Source organism: Leucopleurus acutus (assembly GCF_964270905.1).
Source record: "Leucopleurus acutus genome assembly, chromosome: X".
NCBI lineage: Eukaryota > Metazoa > Chordata > Mammalia > Artiodactyla > Delphinidae > Leucopleurus > Leucopleurus acutus.
Window position 1 is genome coordinate 84,599,480 of NC_139148.1, and position 18,412 is coordinate 84,617,891.

At 38.4% G+C, this 18,412-nt stretch overlaps 1 protein-coding gene across 1 annotated transcript; it reads right to left on the bottom strand.

Annotated features, from left to right (window-relative positions):
• Positions 1-9,607: 9,607 nt before the first annotated feature.
• On the bottom strand, positions 9,608-11,154 carry LOC309978220 (serine/threonine-protein phosphatase 2A catalytic subunit beta isoform-like; the record flags this gene model as incomplete). The annotated part of the gene is made up of 1 exon (XM_082864587.1): positions 9,608-11,154. One exon carries the CDS (start codon positions 11,152-11,154, stop codon positions 10,225-10,227), a length of 930 nt encoding a protein of 309 aa, XP_082720713.1. The 3' UTR covers positions 9,608-10,224.
• Between the last annotated feature and the right edge of the window lie 7,258 nt (positions 11,155-18,412).

Consider the following 18,412-nt stretch of genomic DNA (forward strand, 5'->3'; position numbering starts at 1 on the left):
TGAGAAATCAGAGAAAGACACAATCAATAAGAATTGCATCTGGCTTTTGTAACAAAAGTTCACAAAGCCTCAGATTTTTTTCTGGCTTTCTGAAGTCCAGAATTAGCAGGACTTTTTTTAATTGAATCTGGGCTATGAAGGGGAGAAACATTTTTGGAGCTAGAAAATGTTTGAATTGCTGCAGTATTAGAAATGAAACCAATTTATCGAATGGCACAGCTGTTCACTGTATGATCATTATGATCCTTGTTATTTGGGTGCTGGTTGGTATTTATATCTAATTAGCTGTCTTACACACCATCAAGCAATCTGCATTTAGGGAATAGAGAAAAACTAAAATATATAGAGTTCCAAGCTGCCAAACACATATAACGATGAATTCAGGTTTAATTCACTGCTGACCAATTATTAATCAACCACTGAAATTTGTTAGCTTGCATTTTTACTTGTGTGTTTTTTTTTTAAGAGGAGATGAAAAGGCAGCAGGAATAAACTTCTTCAGAAATTATTTTGATTTTAAATAGTTGGCATTTTTTTCTTATTTCTCACTGACCTTGAAGAGTTGGACTGCTGTCAAAATGAGATTTTGCAATCTATAACCTCATTGATGGCTTTTTATTGGTATAAACATAACATTTTATAATACATTAATAAAAATGTCAGTTCGTAGTTCTTTATTAGCAACTTATGTGTTTCACAGCTAAAGTCATGTTTCTGCTATACTGCCACACATAAAAAACACTTATGGACAGATTAGTGTTTATGAAAACACAAGTAGTCACAACCAAATTTTAAGGATATTGGTTGGTTATTATAAGTAGCAACAAACTAGATTATCATATATTGATGAGGAAAAATCATCATAATGACTCTATTGAAATGATCACCTTACAGTTTTCCCTCTCTCAATCTCTCTCCTCCCCCCCACACACACTGAGGAAAGCCCATGTGAGGACATAATAAGAAGGTGGCCATTTACAAGCCAGGAAGAGAGTTCTCATCAGAAACTGACCATGCTGGCACCATGATCTCTGACTTCCAGCCTACAGAACTGGGAAAAAAGAATAAATTACTCTTCTTTAAGCCACCCAGTCTATGGTATCTTGTTATGGCAGCCCAAGTTGGCTAAGGCAAGAGAGTTCTCCGATACCCCTCACCCAGACTTCCCTAACGTTAGCATCTTACATAATATGGTACATTTATTGAAATTAAGAAATTAACATTGGTACAACACCATTAACTAGTCTGTAAAATTTATTTAAATTTACCCTGTTTTTGTATTAATGTCCTTTTGCTGTTCCAAGATCCAAAGCAGGATACTACATTGTGTTTAGTTGTCATGTCTCCTAAATCTCTTTCAGTATGTGACAATATCTCAGGTTTTCCTTGTCTTTCGTGACCTTGATCCTTTGTCTGATGTTTTCTCATGATTGGTGTGAAGTTATGGATTTGAGAGGTGTCTATTAAAGAGGTGACATCACCTTCTCATTGTACCATATCAATAATAACAATATAACTTATTACTGGTGATCTTAACTTTGATTACTTGGTTAAGGTGGTGTCTGCTAGGTTTCTACATTGCAAAGTTACCATTTTTCCCTTTCCATACTACTGTATTTTCATTAGAAACAAGTCACTAAATCCAGCCACACTCAAGGGAAGGAGAATTAAGTTTTACCTACTGTAGGGAGCAGTATCAAAGAATTTGTGGGCATGTGTTAGGAAAAAAACACAGTAATTAATATTTTCAGGGAGATATTTTGAGACTACACAAGTTTCCTCTTTTCCCTTAAAGTTGTATCCGCTAATTTTAGCATGCATTCATTGATACTGCCTGCAGGAATTATTATTGTGGTATTTTAATGGTGATTTTCCAGCTCCTTCATCTCTTCAACATTTATCAATTGAAATTCTTCTGTTAGGAAGATTTATTCCCTTTTAACCATTATTTATATATTTATTCAACAATTTATTTATATCAGTATGGGCTCACAGCTATTTATTTTATTCTTTGGGTTATAATCCAGTATTATTATTTATTTTGCTACTCAAATTGTTCCATTTTTGGGCATTGGGAATTTTTTGAGGTTGACTACTGTGTTCTTTTTCTTTTTTTCCTTGAACACTTCTTTATTTTCATGGGTCACAAGGTGCTACAGGGGCATCTTGTATTTTCCCTGCTCGAGTTCTAAAATCAGCCATTTCACTGATATCCCTGGTTCCTTTTATTGGAAAATATTATTTAGAAGCCAAGATCTGGTAACTAGGTAATACTCATTGTGACTTTGGTGTCACTGCTTCTAAGCCTCTCAGAGGACAGAACTAGGAAATATTTGTAGATATCCTAATCCATGTATTTATACCCATCTATATTTACTCCTTTATCAATTTGTGTATAAATATTGAAACAAACATGAGTTCATATTGAGATCTCCAAGTCTAATCCAACACCACAGTGTTCATTCTAGCATTCCTCTTTTGTTTTTTTGTTAATTTCTTTTTCCGACAGTGTGAAACCTCGTTTACATTATCTACAACATATTTATTCATGCTTTCAAAACTAGTATATGTGTAGTTTCAGAATAGTTTACCTGTTTCACTGTGAGAAACAAATTTACCAACTAAAGTTCAGTGATTTTGTAGTGTTTTTTGATTTTTGTTTTGCTTTTATTTTTTGTCTTTAGCCGAATACTATCTAATCAAAACACTGTTTTACAAAGTTACTTAAGTCAGATGCTTTCTTCTCCACCATTTTCAGAAAGGTTCCTGAGCCCTATTCTAAGAGATTTTCTTTCATAGCTGTGGGTATGACTCCAGAATTTAAATTTTTATTTTATTTTATTTATTTTTTTATTTTATTTTATTTTTATTTTATTCTTATGCAGATAATGCAGATAATCACTGGACCTCATTTTGTGATTTACTGACCTGGGATATGTTGAGAATAAATTGAACACATCCCCATTTCTCAATCCTGCAGAGTCCAAATGAATTAAAGAAAACAAAGCTAAAAAAATACCTCATTAAACCAATCCAGAAAGGAGAATTATGTGTGTTCTTTGGAGATTTAACTCTTCTTCACATATTTACTTTCTCTGAAGTTCTTCTACACTGAGTTCTACTTTTGTGAATTCTAAGGAAGAGGGATGTCTAATAAAAGGGGCTTCTATCTCCTCCTTCAGTATTATCTAGTAACAGAAACTGGGAAGCCATCCTCAGGAAACTGGGAGATCAGAAAAAATCAGACTTATAGCAGGAAAAATCTGAGGTCAACCTCCTTTGTAACCTTCAGTTCATTCTTTATTATGAGTACTCTGGCCCTTCACTGCTTTGGCATTTCATTGCTCCAGCTCAATAAGACATGAGAGCTGCAGTCTTCAGCAGACAATACTCATAATAAAACTATATACCTTTCATTTGTAATTTCCAGAAAATGTTATTCATGCTAATTCCTGCTGCAGACTTAAAATTAGCAGTTTATTATCATTTTAGAATGACAAAAGAGAAACACTTAGTACTTAAATCACTAAATTAATAATCCAGATTAACTCTGTCAATTACATAAGATGAAAACAATCTGTTTGTGTGGTCTCTCTATTTTACTGGTCATTTTCAGAGACATTTACTTGCATAGACTTTGAAGAACAATATACCTGTCTGCTCATGGTAACATGGAGAAAGTCAAACTATGACCCAAATATGGTAAAGGTTCTAACTTTTAGTTTTCTTTTCCACTTTTCAAGCTTCTACACCAAGGTAACATTTCTTACCTTGAAGTATGATAACTGGGGACCATTTCATGTGATACCAGCCAGCAGTTAGCTGTATAGAGCTGCTAACATTTCAATAAGAAGAATACCTTTCTAAATCTTAGCAATACAGTGATGTTATTAAATAGAATGAATGGTTTGCAGAGAAAAAAATCCAACCCACTTTGAAGAGCTCCGTTGTTCAACTGGTAATCATCAACAAGGCAGTTCTCTCAGACTTAGCATCTGGTATTCCATTAGAATTCATAATTCAGGAGAACTGTGAAGGAAAATCCATTCAGAGGTTAGCTTATTGGATTTGGATGCATTTTTTTAAAGGGAAAAATTAAAAGCCTATGTTCCTTAGAAATCATGTAATGCATTTTTCATCACTCTTGTCTATGTTCCCCTTTTACCTTTTTAAATATAGAGGCTAGGTTACTGTAATCCAGCAGTCACTACCAACCAACATGTCATTATTGTGTGGCTTGCTCTGGCTTTCCTCCCTCCTTCCTCCATAACTCCTGCCACTACCCCATATGCACTTAGCCACTCACTGATAATAAACTGTCATTCTACTCTGAAACCAATTGAGCCACTCCCCACAACTCCTCAGAAATCTATGAAAATAGAGAGGAAATGGGAATTCAGAATGCATTCAATCTTACAGCTGGCACTGCTGTGCTCTAAATCTGGTCAGTGGATATATTTACTTTAGAAGGTTGTGAGTCAGTGGAAAACAGGGATTTTGCAAATATCAAACTGTTATGCCCTCTCATTCCTCTGAAATTTAGTACCTGACAATTGGCCAATTAGCAAAGAATCTGTACGTGTTTTACATGATTCTTTTGGCATAACTCAACATCTTTCCATCTTGGGAGACTACAAATACTGTACATGATTGTATTATATAATTTTGTACTATATTATCTACAGCTAGTAGATAGAGACATTGCTGCATGGAGCTATGTCAGATTTAAATGTTTAAATGGTATCAAAGTGAAAATTCTTTGTTCAGTTGCATATAAATGGAACAAAAGGACATGATTTGTTTAGCCTGGGCAGTGTTCTCAGCATAGTACAGAGATTAAGCATTTAAATCATATATAGAGAGACACTTTGTCCTCAAGGGATCTATAAACAGCATCTATCACATTCAGGGAAAGACTTCTCATTTGAGCTCCTAGAAATATTTCCAAGGTATCTTTTATCCCTGCCAGCTGTTGTCATAGTCTGACAGTGGATGTATCAGCAAGGCAACAATGTCTAATTGACTATAACTTGTCAATTCAATATGGTGTGGCTTTGGTCATCCACACCCTTACTATGATAATAATCAAAAGAAAAGTAAATGTAGGAGAAACATAAAAAATATTGAAGTGTCTCGTAAGTAAGTTGTCAAATAGAGAGCTTTTTGTTCAATACTCAACGATCTTTAAAACTGCCACCCAACTTAATTCTAAATATTAAGCCTTCCATTATACTGTAAAACTTTGAAGAATATAGATTTTGAAGGAAAAGGAATGTAGACGTGTATCTAGACCATGGCCTCTGGCAACTTCCATTCAATGACAAGTTCATGCAGTCCTACATTTTCTCTGGCAGAGGATATTGGAGAAAGAGACTGAGATGTTCTCATTCCCAATTTTGGAAAAAGAGGATCATCATAGCCAACTCAGCAATAAGGTCATAACAATGGAAAAGATATTGTTCATACCCAGGCCTAAGACTTCTGATAACTTCTGATGCAAATAGAAGTGAAGGTAAGAGGGACTACATCAATGAAAGGGAATGAGGGAGGAGGTGGTCTAAATAGCAGCACATGATGAGGAAGAACTAAAGACAGAACCTCACTGCAATATATCAAATAAATCTTGACTGCATGTCAATGAAGATTTCAGAGGATACCTGTGTGTGTCCTAATGAAGCACCATCTGAAATAAGGAAAAAGGAGGTATCACAATTCTGTGTGCCTACTTTATACCAGGCTCCATGCTTGGTGCTTTATATATGTCTGATCTCCCTTCATCTTCAGAGAGATGTGGAAATAAAGGTTCAAAGAGTCTGGCCCAATTCTGTCTTGCCCAATTCTGTCACATTACTTCTGTATGATTAAATTTCTGGCACCATCTGTATCAACTCAGGCACACTTCCTTAGCCACAATTAGAAAAATTACTGAACACTGAAAGTTGAGGATGGCTACAGGGCCCTCCATAGTCACTGAAAGTGGTTCTTCACAATCTTGCCACTCTGATTTTGGAAAATCCTCGTCCAGTACGGGAAAATTATTCTATACTCACAGCTTCTTTGAATGTTTCCTTCCTTTGTTTATCCACTCTGTAACTTGGCAGTTCCCTGAAAACATTTTCCTTTTTTTGCCATTGCCTCACATGGGCACTGTTTGGTTTTCTTTTCATAATCCATAAAACTCGGATGTTGAGATTGGTATCCTCCTTGCTTCCCAATGTTACTTGTGGACTTTTACTCTCCTCAACCTTGTGAAAAAACCTGTTCCTATTAGATCACACAGTCATTAGAGTTCACTTTTTTTAAAATTTATTTATTTATACACCAGGTTCTTATTGCTCATCCATTTTATACACATCAGTGTATACATGTCAATCCCAATCTCCCAATTCATCACACCACAACCCCCAGTCCCCACTGCTTTCCGACCTTCGTGTCCATATGTTTGTTCTCTACATCTGTGTCTCTATTTCGGCCCTGCAAACCAGTTCATTTGTACCATTTTTCTAGGTTCCACATATATGCGTTAATATACGATATTTGTTTTCCACTTTCTGACTTACTTCACCCTGTATGACAGTCTCTAGATGCATCCACATCTCTACAGATGACCCAATTTCTTTCCTTTTTATGGCTGAGTAATATTCCACTGTATATATGTATCACATCTTCTTTAGCCATTCGTCTGTCAATGGGCATTTAGGTTGATCCATTACTGGGCTATTGTAAATAGTGCAGCAATGAACATTAGGGTGCATATGTCTTTTTGAATTATGGTTTTATCTGGGTATATGCCCAGTAGTGGGATTGCTGGGTCATACGGTATTCAATTTTTAGTTTATTAAGGAACCTCCATACTGTTCTCCATAGTGGCTGTATCAATTTACATTCCCATCAACAGTGCAAGAGGGTTCCCTTTTCTCCTCACCCTCTCGAGCATTTGTTGTTTGTAGATTTTCTGATGAAGCCCATTCTAACTGGTGTGAGGTGATACCTCATTGTAGTTTTGATTTGCATTTCTCTAATAATTAGTGACGTTGAGCAGCTTTTCATGTGCTTCTCGGCCATCTGTATGTCCTCTTTGGAGAAATGTCTATTTAGGTCTTCTGCCCATTTACTGATTGGGTTGTTTGTGTTTTCAATATTGAGCTGCATGAGCTCTTTATATATTTTGGAGATTAATCCTTAGTCTGTTGATTTGTTTGCAAATATTTATTGCCATTCTGAGGGTTGTCTTTTCATCTTGTTTGTGCTTTCCTTTGCTTTGCAAAAGCTTTTAAATTTAATTAGGTCCCATTTGTTTATTTTTCTTTTTATTTCCATTACTATAGGAGGTGGATCAGAAAACATCTTGCTGTGATTTACAAAAAAAAAGTGTCCTTCCTATGTTTTCCTCTTAGAAGATGTGTCTGGTCTTACATTTTGGTCTCTAACCCATTTTGAGTTTATTTTTGTGTATGGTGTTAGGGAGTGTTCTAATTTCATTCTTATACATATAGCTGTCCAGTTTTCCCAGCACAACTTATTGAAGAGACTGCCTTTTTTCCATTGTATATTCTTGCCTCCATTGTCATAGATTAGTTGACCATAGGTGCGTGGGTTTATCTCTGGGCTCGCTATACTGTTCCATTGATCTATATTTTTGTTTTGGTGCCAGTACCATATGGTCTTGATTACTGTAGCTTTGTAGTATAGCCTGAAGTCAGGGAGTCTGATTCCTCCAGCTCCATTTTTTTCCCTCAAGTCTGCTTTGGCTATTCGGAGTCTTTTGTGACTCGATACAAATTTTAAGATTTTTTGTTCTAGTTCTGTAAAAAATGCCATTGGTAATTAGATAGGGATTGCATTGAAACTGTACATTGCTTTGGGTCGTATAGTCATTTTCACAATATTGATTCTTCCAATCCAAGAACATGGAATATCTCTCCATCTGTTGGTATCATGTTTAATTTCTTTCAACAGTGTCTTATAGTTTTCTGCATACAGATCTTTTGTCTCCCTAGGTAGGTTTATTCCTAGGTATTTTATTCTTTTTGTTGCAATGGTAAATGGGAGTGTTTCCTTAATTTCTCTTGCAGATATTTCATCATTAGTGTATAGGAATGCAAGAGATTTCTGTGCATTATTTTTTAGACTGCAACTTTACTAAATGCATTGATTAGCTCTAGTAGTTTTCTCGTGGCATTTTTAGGATTCTCTATGTATAGTATCATGTCATCAGCAAACAGTGAAAATTTTACTTCTTCTTTTCCAAATTGTATTCCTTTTATTTCTTTTTCTTCTCTAAGTGCTGTGGCTAGGACAGGCAAAACTTTGTTGAATAATAGTGGTGAGAGTGAACATCCTTGTCTTGTTCCTGATCTTAGAGGAAATGCTTTCAATTTTTCACCATTGAGAATGATGTTTGCTGTGGGTTTGTCATATATGGCCTTTACTATGTTGAGGTAGGTTCCCTCTATGCCAACCTTCTGGAGAATTTTTACCATAAATTGGTGTTGAATCTTGTCAAAATATTTTTCTGCATCTATTGAGATGATCATACAGTTTTTATTCTTCAAATTGTTAATATGGTGTATCACATTGATTGATTTGCATATATTCAAGAATCCTTGCATCCCTGTGATAAATCCCACTCGATCATGGTGTATGATTCTTTTAATGTGTTGTTGGATTCTGTTTGCTAGTATTTTGTTGAGGATTTTTGCATCTATATTCCTCAGTGATATTGGTCTGTAATTTTATTTTTTTGTAGTGTCTTTGTCTGGCTTTGGTATCAGGGTGATGGTGGCTTCATAGAATGAGTTTGGGAGTGTTCCTTCCTCTGCAATTTTTTGGAAGGGTTTGAGAAAGATGGGTGTTAGCTCTTCTCTAAAAGTTTCATAGAATTCACCTGTGAACCCATCTGGTCTTGGACTTTTGTTTGTTGGAAGATATTCAATCACAGTTTCAATTTCATTACTTGTGATTGGTCTGTTCATATTTTCTACTTCTACCTGGTTCCGTCTTGGGAGGTTATACCTTTCTAAGAGTTTGTCCATTTTTTCCAGGTTGTCCATTTCATTGGCATAGATTTACTTGTTGTAGTCTTATGATGCTTTGTATTTCTGCAATATCTGTTTTAACTTCTCCTTTTTCATTTATATTTTTATTGATTTGAGTTCTCTCCCTCTTTGTCTTGATGAATCTGGCTAATGGTTTATCAATTTTGTTTATCTTCTCAAAGAACCAGCTTTTAGTTTTATTGATCTTTGCTATAGCTTACTTTGTTTCTATTTCATTTATATCTGCTCTTAATTTTTTTGGGGGTGGGGGGCTGTACGTGCGCCTCTCACTGTTTTGGCCTCTCCCATTGTGGAGCACAGGCTCCAGATGCACAGGCTAAGTGGCCATGGCTTACAGGCCTAGCCGCTCCGTGGCATGTGGGATCTTCCCGGACCAGGGCACAAACCCGTGTGCGCTGCATTGGCAGGCAGACTCTCAACCACTGCACCACCAGGGAAGCCAGTGCTCTGATCTTTAAGATTTCTTTCCTTCTGCTAATTTTGGGTTTTGTTTGTTCTTCTTTCTCTAGTTCCTTTAGGTGTAAGGTTAGATTTTTTTTTTTTTTTTGTTTAAAATGGAAAGTTTATTTGCTCAGTACACCAAACAGAATGCAAGCACTGTCATGACAAATATACAGAAATATGCAGATCAACATAAAATAGTAATTTAGTTTAAAGGAAGGGAAATCTCTTTAAATGTTATGACAACGTACTCCCAAGAATCTTTTTTTCAGTTAATTATACATTTCAATAAAATACACGGTAATGAATTAAGTGGAAGTTAGCTTGTGAATTTTTCTTAAAAATAAAAATCCAGCCCTATTAATCCATGCCAGTTAAACACTCTAACTAAAATCTCCAAGTAAGTGCAAACGGAGATGGAGTTAGTTACCTCTTTTGCTTGAACAGCCCCAAGGAAAGCGGTTACTACAAACACAGCAGGCAAACTGTTAAGACCGACCGATCTAGAACATAGCGTTGAACTAATCTCAGTCTCAAGTTGTGCTAAATGCTCATTAGTATGGCACAGTTTGGTCCATGATACGGTTTAATGCCAAGACAGATCCCAATTTGTTACAGAAACACACAGATTACTGTTGCTTTTTTTTCTTTTGTTTCTAAATATATATATTTTAAAAAGCCAGGTATACTTCCACATACAAAGGCAGGTTTTCCCTGGAGGAATTTACAGAAAGTAGTCTGGGGTGCGCCGGGTCACGTGAGGCTCTCCACGACGAGGTGCTGGGTCAAACTGAAGGAAGGAATACTTCAAAGTGTCATCTAATTCCATGATAGCAGCCTGGTTCCCACAACGATAACAGTAATTCGGTGCGCTGAAAATGGTAACCACATTCCGATCGTGACACCAATTGTATCCCTCCATTACAAGTTGGTGAGCACGAGAAACCAGTGTGAGACCATTGGCATGGTTAAACGTTTCAGAAATATCTTGTCCAAATGTGTAGCCAGCGCCGCGTGGTGAAATACCCCACCCACCACGATCATCTGGATCTGACCATAATAGATCACACATTGGGCCCTCATGTGGAACTTCTTGTAAACGATCCAGGGCTCTTATATGATCCAGTGTATCTATGGATGGGGAGAGGCCACCATGGAGGCAGAATATCTGCCCATCTACTAAAGCTGTAAGTGGCAGATAGTCAAACAGATCTGTAAAGTATTTCCAAACATTGGCATTCCCATACTTTCGCAGACATTCATCATAAAAGCCATATACTTGGGTAATTTGTCGGCTTTCGTGGTTTCCTCTCAATATTGTAATACGTTCTGGGTAACGCACCTTTAATGCCACAAGAAGAGTCACAGTCTCCACAGAATAATAACTTCTGTCTACATAGTCACCCATGAATAGATAGTTTGTATCTGGTGACTTCCCACCGATTCTAAAGAGTTCCATAAGATCATGGAATTGACCATGCACATCTCCACAGACGGTAACAGGACAACGGACCTCTTGCACATTTGATTCTTTTGTTAAAATTTCCTTAGCCTTTTCGCACAGCGTCCGCACCTGGTTCTCGTTCAGTTGTTTACACTCGTTCAGCTGCTCGACCCACTGGTCCAGCTCCTTGGTGAACGCCTTGTCGTCCATGGTGGCCCGAGCCCCTCCCCCGCTGCCTCCCGCCCCCCTCCCCGCCCCCGCGCGCCCCAGCCCCGGGCGCCGCTCCCCTCGCCCGGCGCCGCCGCCGCCGCCAGCTCCCAGCGGGAGAGGAAGGAGCCGGGGAGCGCGACCCCGCGCCCCGCCCAAGCCCCGCGGGCGGCTCCGGGCGCACGGCCTCCGGGAGACCCCTGCCCGCCCTGGCCCGTTGGGCCGCGCGCCCCAGGAGTCGGTGAAGGGCGCGGGGAGGTGCGGGGCTTCCGCGCAGCTCCCGCCGGACGATGGGCACCTGCCGCCGCCGCCTCCCGCCCGCCGGCCGCTCCCGGTTCCCTTGCCCCTTGTCTCTCGCTCTTTCTCAGGTTAGATTTTTTATGTGAGATTTTTCTTGTTTCTTGAGGTAGGTTTGTATAGCTATAAACCTCCCTCCTAGAACTGCTTTTGCTGCATCTCATAGGTTTTGGATCATCGTGATTTCATTGTCATTTGTCTCTAGGTATTTTTTGATTTCCTCTTTGATTTCTTCAGTGATTGCTTGGTAATTTTGTAACGTATTGTTTAGCCTCCATGTGTTTGTATTTTTAACGTTTTTTTTCCCCCTGTAATTAATTTCTAATCTCATTGCATTGTGTTCAGAAAAGATGCTTGATATGATTTCAATTTTCTTAAATTTACTGAGGCTTGATTTGCGACCCAGGATGTGATCTATCCTGGAGAATGTTCCATACGCACTTGAGAAGAAACTGTAATCTGCTGGTTTTGGATGGAATGCCCTATAAATATCAATTAAATCTATCTGGTCTATTGTGTCTTTTTTTTTTTTTTTGCAGTACGTGGGCCTCTCACTATTATGGCCTCTCCCACTGCAGAGCACAGGCTCCAGACGCGCAGGCTCAGTGGCCATGGCTCCTGGCCCCAGCCGATCCGCAGCAGGTGGGATCCTCCTGGACTGCGGCACGAACCCGTGTCCCCTGCATCAGCAGGTGGACTCTCAACCACTGTGCCACCAGGGAAGCCCTACTGTATCATTTTAAGCTTGTGTTTCATTATTAATTTTCTGTTTGGATGATCTGTCCATTGGTGTAATTGAGGTGTTAAAGTCCCTCACTATTATTGTGTCACTGTCGATTTCCTCTTTTATAGTTGTTGTTTTATGTATTGAGGTGTTCCTATTTTGGGTGCATATATATTTAGAATTGTTATATCTTCTTGAATGATCCCTTGATCATTATGTAGTGTCCTTCCTTGTCTATTGTAACATTATTTTAAAGTCTATTTTATCTGATATGAGTATTGCTACTCCAGCTTTCTTTTGATTTCCATTTGCAAGGAATATCTTTCTCAATCCCCTCACTTTCAGTCTGAATGTGTCCCTAGGTCTGAAGTGGGTCTCTTTTAGACAGCAAATATATAGGTCTTGTTTTTGTATCCATTCAGCAAGGCTGTGTCTTTTGGTTGGAGCATTTAATCGATTCATGTTTAAGGTAATTATCAATATGTATGTTCCTATGACCATTTTCTTAATTGTGTTGGGTTTTCTTCTTTTCTTTTTTTTTTTTTTTTTTTTGCAGTATGCAGTGCTATCACTGTTGTGGCCTCTCCCGTTGTGGAGCACAGGCTCCAGACATGCAGGTTCAGCGGCCATGGCTCATGGGTCTACTCACTCCACGGCATGTGGGGTCTTCCCGGACCAGGGCATGAACTCTTGTCCCCTGTATCGGCAGGCAGACTCTCAACAACTGCACCACCAGGGAAGCCCTCAGTTTTGTTTTTGAAGGTCCATTTTTCTCTTGTGTTTCCCACTTATAGAAATTCCTATAGCATTTTTGTAGAGCTGGTTTGGTGATGCTGAATTCTCTTAGCTTTTGCTTGTCTGTGAAGCTTTTGATTTCTCCATCAAATCTGAATGAGATCCTTCCGGGTAGAGTAATGTTGGTTATAGGTTTTTCCCTTTCATCACTTTAAGTACACCATGCCACTCCCTTCTGGCTTGTAGAGTTTCTGCTGAGAAATCAGCTGTTAACCTTATGGGAGTTCCCTGGTATGTTATTTGTCATTATTCCCTCGCTGCTTTCAATAATTTTTCTTTGTTTTTAATTTAATTTTTGCCAAATTGATTTCTATGTGTCTCGGCGTGTTTCTCCTTGGGTTTATCTTGTATGGGACTATCTGCATTTCCTGTACTTGGGTGGGTATTTACTTTCCCATGTTGGGGAAGTTTTCAACTATTATCTCTTCAAATATTTTCTCTGGTCCTTTCTCTCTCACTTCTTCTGACACCCCTAATAATGCAAATGTTATGGTGTTTAATATTGTCTCAGAGGTCTCTTAGGCTGTCTTCATTTCTTTTCATTCTTTTTTCTTTATTCTGTTTCACAGCAGTGAATTCCACCATTCTGTCTTCCAGGTCACTTATCCATTCTTCTGCCTCAGTTATTCTGCTATTGATTCCTTCTAGTGTATTTTTAATTTCAGTTATTGTGTTGTTCATCTCTGTTTGTTTGTTCTTTAATTCTTCCATATCTTTGTAAAACATTTCTTGCGTCTTCTCAATCTTTGTCTCCATTCTTTTTCCGAGGTCATGGATCATCTTCACTATCCTTATTTCTAATTCTTTTTCTGGAAAGTTGCCTATCTCTCCTTCATTTACTTGTTTTTCTGGGGTTTTATTGTGTTCCTTCATCTGTTACATAGCCCTCTGCCTTTTCATCTTGTCTATCTTTCTGTGAATGTGTGTTTTGTTCCACAGGCGGCTAGATTGTAGTTCTTTTTCTTTTTTTAAACATCTTTATTGGAGCATAATTGCTTTACAATGGTGTTTTAGTTTCTGCTGTATAACAAAGTGAAGCAGCTATACATACACATACATCCCCATATCTCCTCCCTGTTGTGTCTCCTTCCCACCCTCCCTATCCCACACCTCTAAGTTGTCACAAAGCACCCAGCTGATCTCCCTGTGTTATTCGGCTGCTTCCCACTAGCTATCTATTTTACATTTAGTAGTGTATGTATGTTCATGCCACTCTCTCACTTCGTCCCAGCTTACCCTTCCCCATTCCCATGTCCTCAAGTCCATTCTTTACAACTGCATCTTTATTCCTGTCCTACCCCTAGGTTATTCAGAACCATTTTTGTTTTTTTAGATTCCATATAACAGTATGGATTAGCATACAGTTTTTGTTTTTCTCTTTCTGACTTACTTCACTCTCTGTGACACTCTCTAGGTCAACCCACCTCACTACAAATAACTCAATTTCTTTTTTTTTTATGGCTGAGTAATACTCCATTGTATATATGTGCCACACCTTCTTTATCCATTCGTCTGTCGATGGGCACTTAGGTTGCTTCCATGACCTGGCTATTGTAAATAGAGCTGCAATGAACATTTTGGTACATGACTCTTTTTGAATTATGGTTTTCTCAGGGTATATGCCCAGTAGTGGGGTTTCTGGGTTGTATGGTAGTTCTATTTTTAGTGTTTTAAGGAATGTCCATACTGTTCTCCATAGTAGCTGCATAAATTTACATTCCCACCAACAGTGCAAAAGGGTTCCCTTTTCTCCACACCCTCTCCAGCATTTATTGTTTGTAGATTTTTTGACGATGGCCATTCTGACCATTGTGAGGTGATACCTCATTATAGATTTTTTTTTAACATCTTGGAGTATAATTGCTTTACAATGGTGTGCTAGTTTTTGCTTTATAACAAAGTGAATCAGTTTTACATATACATATGTTTCCATATCTTGTCCCTCTTGCATCTCCCTCCCTCCTATCCTCCCTATCCCACCCCTCTAGGTGGTCACAAACCACTGAGCTGATCACCCTGTTCTATGCGGCTGCTTCCCACTACCTATCTATTTTACATTTGGTAGTATATATTAGTCCATGCCACTGTCTCATTTTGTCACAACTTACCCTTCCCCCTCCCCATATCCTCAAGTCCATTCTCTAGTAGGTCTGTGCCTTTATTCCTATCTTGCCCCTAGATTCCTCATGACCATTTTTGTTTTTCCTTAAATTCCATAAATATGTGTTAGCATACGGTATTTGTTTTTCTCTTTTAGACTTACTTCACTCTGTATGACGGACTCTGGGTCTATCCACCTGACTACAAATAACTCAGTTTCATTTCTCTTTATGGCTGAGTAATATTCCATTGTATATATGTGCCACATCTTCTTTATCCAGTCATCTGTTGATGGACACTTAGGTTGCTTCCATGTCCTGGCTATTGTAAATTGAGCTGAAATGAACATTTTAGTACATGACTCTTTTTGAATTATGGTTTTCTCAGGGTATATGCCCAGGAGTGGGATTGCTGGGTCGTATGGTAGTTCTATTTTTACTTTTTTAAGGAACCTCCATACTGTTCTCCATAGTGGCTATATTAATTTACATTCCTACCAACAGTGCAAGAGGGTTCCTTTTTCTCCACACCCTCTCTAGCATTTATTTTTTGTAGATTTTTTTGATGATGGCCATTCTGATCTGTGTGAGGTGATATCTCATTGTAGTTTTGATTTGCATTTCTCTAATGATTAATAATTTTGATCATTCTTTCATGTTTTTTTTTTTTTGGCAATCTGTATATCTTCTATGGAGAAATGTCTATTTAGGTCTGTAGTTCTTCTTGCTTCTGCTCTCTTCCCTCTGGTTGATGAGGTTCTCTAAGTGGCCTATGCAAGTTTCGTGATGGGAGGGACTGGTGGTCAGTAGAGCTGGCTGTTGCTTTGGTGGGCAGGGCTCAGTAAAATATTAATCCACTTGTCTGCTGATGGGTGAGGCTGGGTTCCACCCCTGTTGGTTGATTGGCCTCAGGCAACCCAACACTGGAGCCTACCCGGGCTCTTTGTTTGGGCTAATGGCAGGCTCTGGGAGGGCTCATGCCAAGGAGTACTTCCCAGAACTTCTGCTACCAGTGTCCTTGTCCTCACAGTGACACACAGCCACCCCCCCACCTCTGCAGGAGACCCTCCAACACTAGCAGGTAGGTCTGTTTCAGTCTCCTATGGGGTCACTGCTCCTTCCCCTGGGTCCCAATGACACACTACTTTGTGCGTGCCCTGCATGAGTGGAGTCTCTGTTTCCTCCAGTCCTGTCAAAGTCCTGCAATCAAATCCCACTACCCTTCAATGACTTATTCTCTTGTAATTCCTCTTCCCGTTGCCAGACCCCCAGATTAGGAAGCCTGATGTGGGGCTCAGAACTTTCACTCCAGTGGGTGGGCATCTGTGGTATAAATGTTCTCCAGTTTGTTAGTCACCCACCCAGCAGTTATGGGATTTGATTTTATTGTGACTGTGACCCTCCTACCATCTCATTTTGGCTTCTCCTTTGTCTTTGGATGTGGGGTATCTTTTTTGGTGAGTTCCAGTGTCTTCCTCTCGATGATTGTTCAGCAGTTAGTTGTGATTCTGGGTTCTTTTAGGAGGGAATGAGACCACGTCCTTCTACTCCACCATCTTGAACCAATCTACACTTCACCGTTTTTTCAATAGTATTAACCTAGAAAAATTTGAATCTACATGATCAATTTCTTGCCAAGCAGATAAGCACCAAATAACCATGTGCATTTTTATCTTTTACCCTATATGTGTGTTGTGCAAATTAAAAGAACACTCAACAAATTCCAGAAATTTTTAACTAATGTCTCTTTAACCTTGCTTTCTCTCTGCAATCACTTTTTCATATCTTGTTTATTCTTCCTGAATATTCAAGCTATCCATCATTGCCCTATGTCTCATACTTCATAGAGAAAGCTGAACCTCTTATAGGGAAGCTGTCACATCATCATCAAACCAGAAGAAAAACTTAGTAATGTCTGTTTCTATCTTTGCTTCTTCTGTTACAGTAAAGGAAAAGGAGGAAATTCTAACACATACATGATCTTCAAAACACAGTTTTCAAAAGACCATGATAAAGGATACAATTCACATTTAAGGTAAAATAGAGCTGTATATCTAGCACCAAGTAACATAGTAATAGCATTTACAGAGCAGAGATCATAGGAAATGAAAGGAAAATTAGATAAAAATGTACTAGTAGAATGATAATTCTCTTTCAGTCTATATCAAATCAAATGGGCAAAAATAAGAATATAAAATAATTGGATAATATCATTGATAGGTAACTTTTTGTATATATTTAATGCTGTATTCTAAAAAATAGAGAAGAAACTTTTCCAATAGATTCTACAGCATTCACTAATATTGATGTAATACCAAAAAAAAGCACAAAACTCTTTGATTATAAGTCGAGAACTTTATAAATCTTTTTTTTTAATATCATGAAAAGAGTATTTTCTGCCTATAAATAAAAAATAAGGGCTTCCCGCGTGGTGCAGTTGTTAAGAATCTGCCTGCCAATGCAGGGGACATGAATTCGAGCCCTGGTCTCGGAAGATCCCACATGCCGCGAAGCAACTAACCCTGTGAGTGACAACTACTGAGCCCATGTGCCACAACTACTGAAGTCCATGCACCTAGAGACCATGCTCCACAACAAGAGAAGCCACCGCAGTGAGAAGCCTGAGCACCACAGTGAGGAGTAGACCCCTCTCGCTGTAACTAAAGAAAGCCCGTACACTGCCATGAAGACCCAATGCAGCCAAAAATAAAATAAAATAAATAAATTTATTTAAAAAAGCAAATCCTCATAATTTTTGAGGGTTATAGAGGGAATTAAAAATTGAAGAATATCTTTAAAACAAATATAACTAAAATATTATATTGTAGGACATATGAAATACAGCTAAAGCAGTGTTCATGGGGAAATTCATGGCCTTAAATATGTATATCAATAATAAAGCAAAATGAAAATAAATGAATTAATAATCTGGCTTAAAATTAGAAATGTAGCAACAAAAAATTAAAGCAGGGATTCCCTGGTGGTGCAGTGGTTGAGAGTCCGCCTGCCGATGCAGGGGACATGGGTTAGTGCCCCAGTCTGGGAAGATCCCGCATGCCACGGAATGGTTGGGCCTGTGAGCCATGGCCGCTGAGCCTGCGCATCTGGAGCCTGTGCTCTGCAATGGGAGAGGCCACAACAGTGAGAGGTCTGTGTACCCCCCCCAAAAAAAAATTAAAGCAAGTTTAAAGTAATGATTTAATAAAGATAGAAAGAGAAATTGAGTTAAATAAAGAAAACATGTTAGAGCTAATAAATAAATTAAAAATATACTGCCAGCTAATCTAATTAAGAATAGCAAAGGAAAAATCACTAATAAAAGGTAAAAAATGATAAGGAAGACATT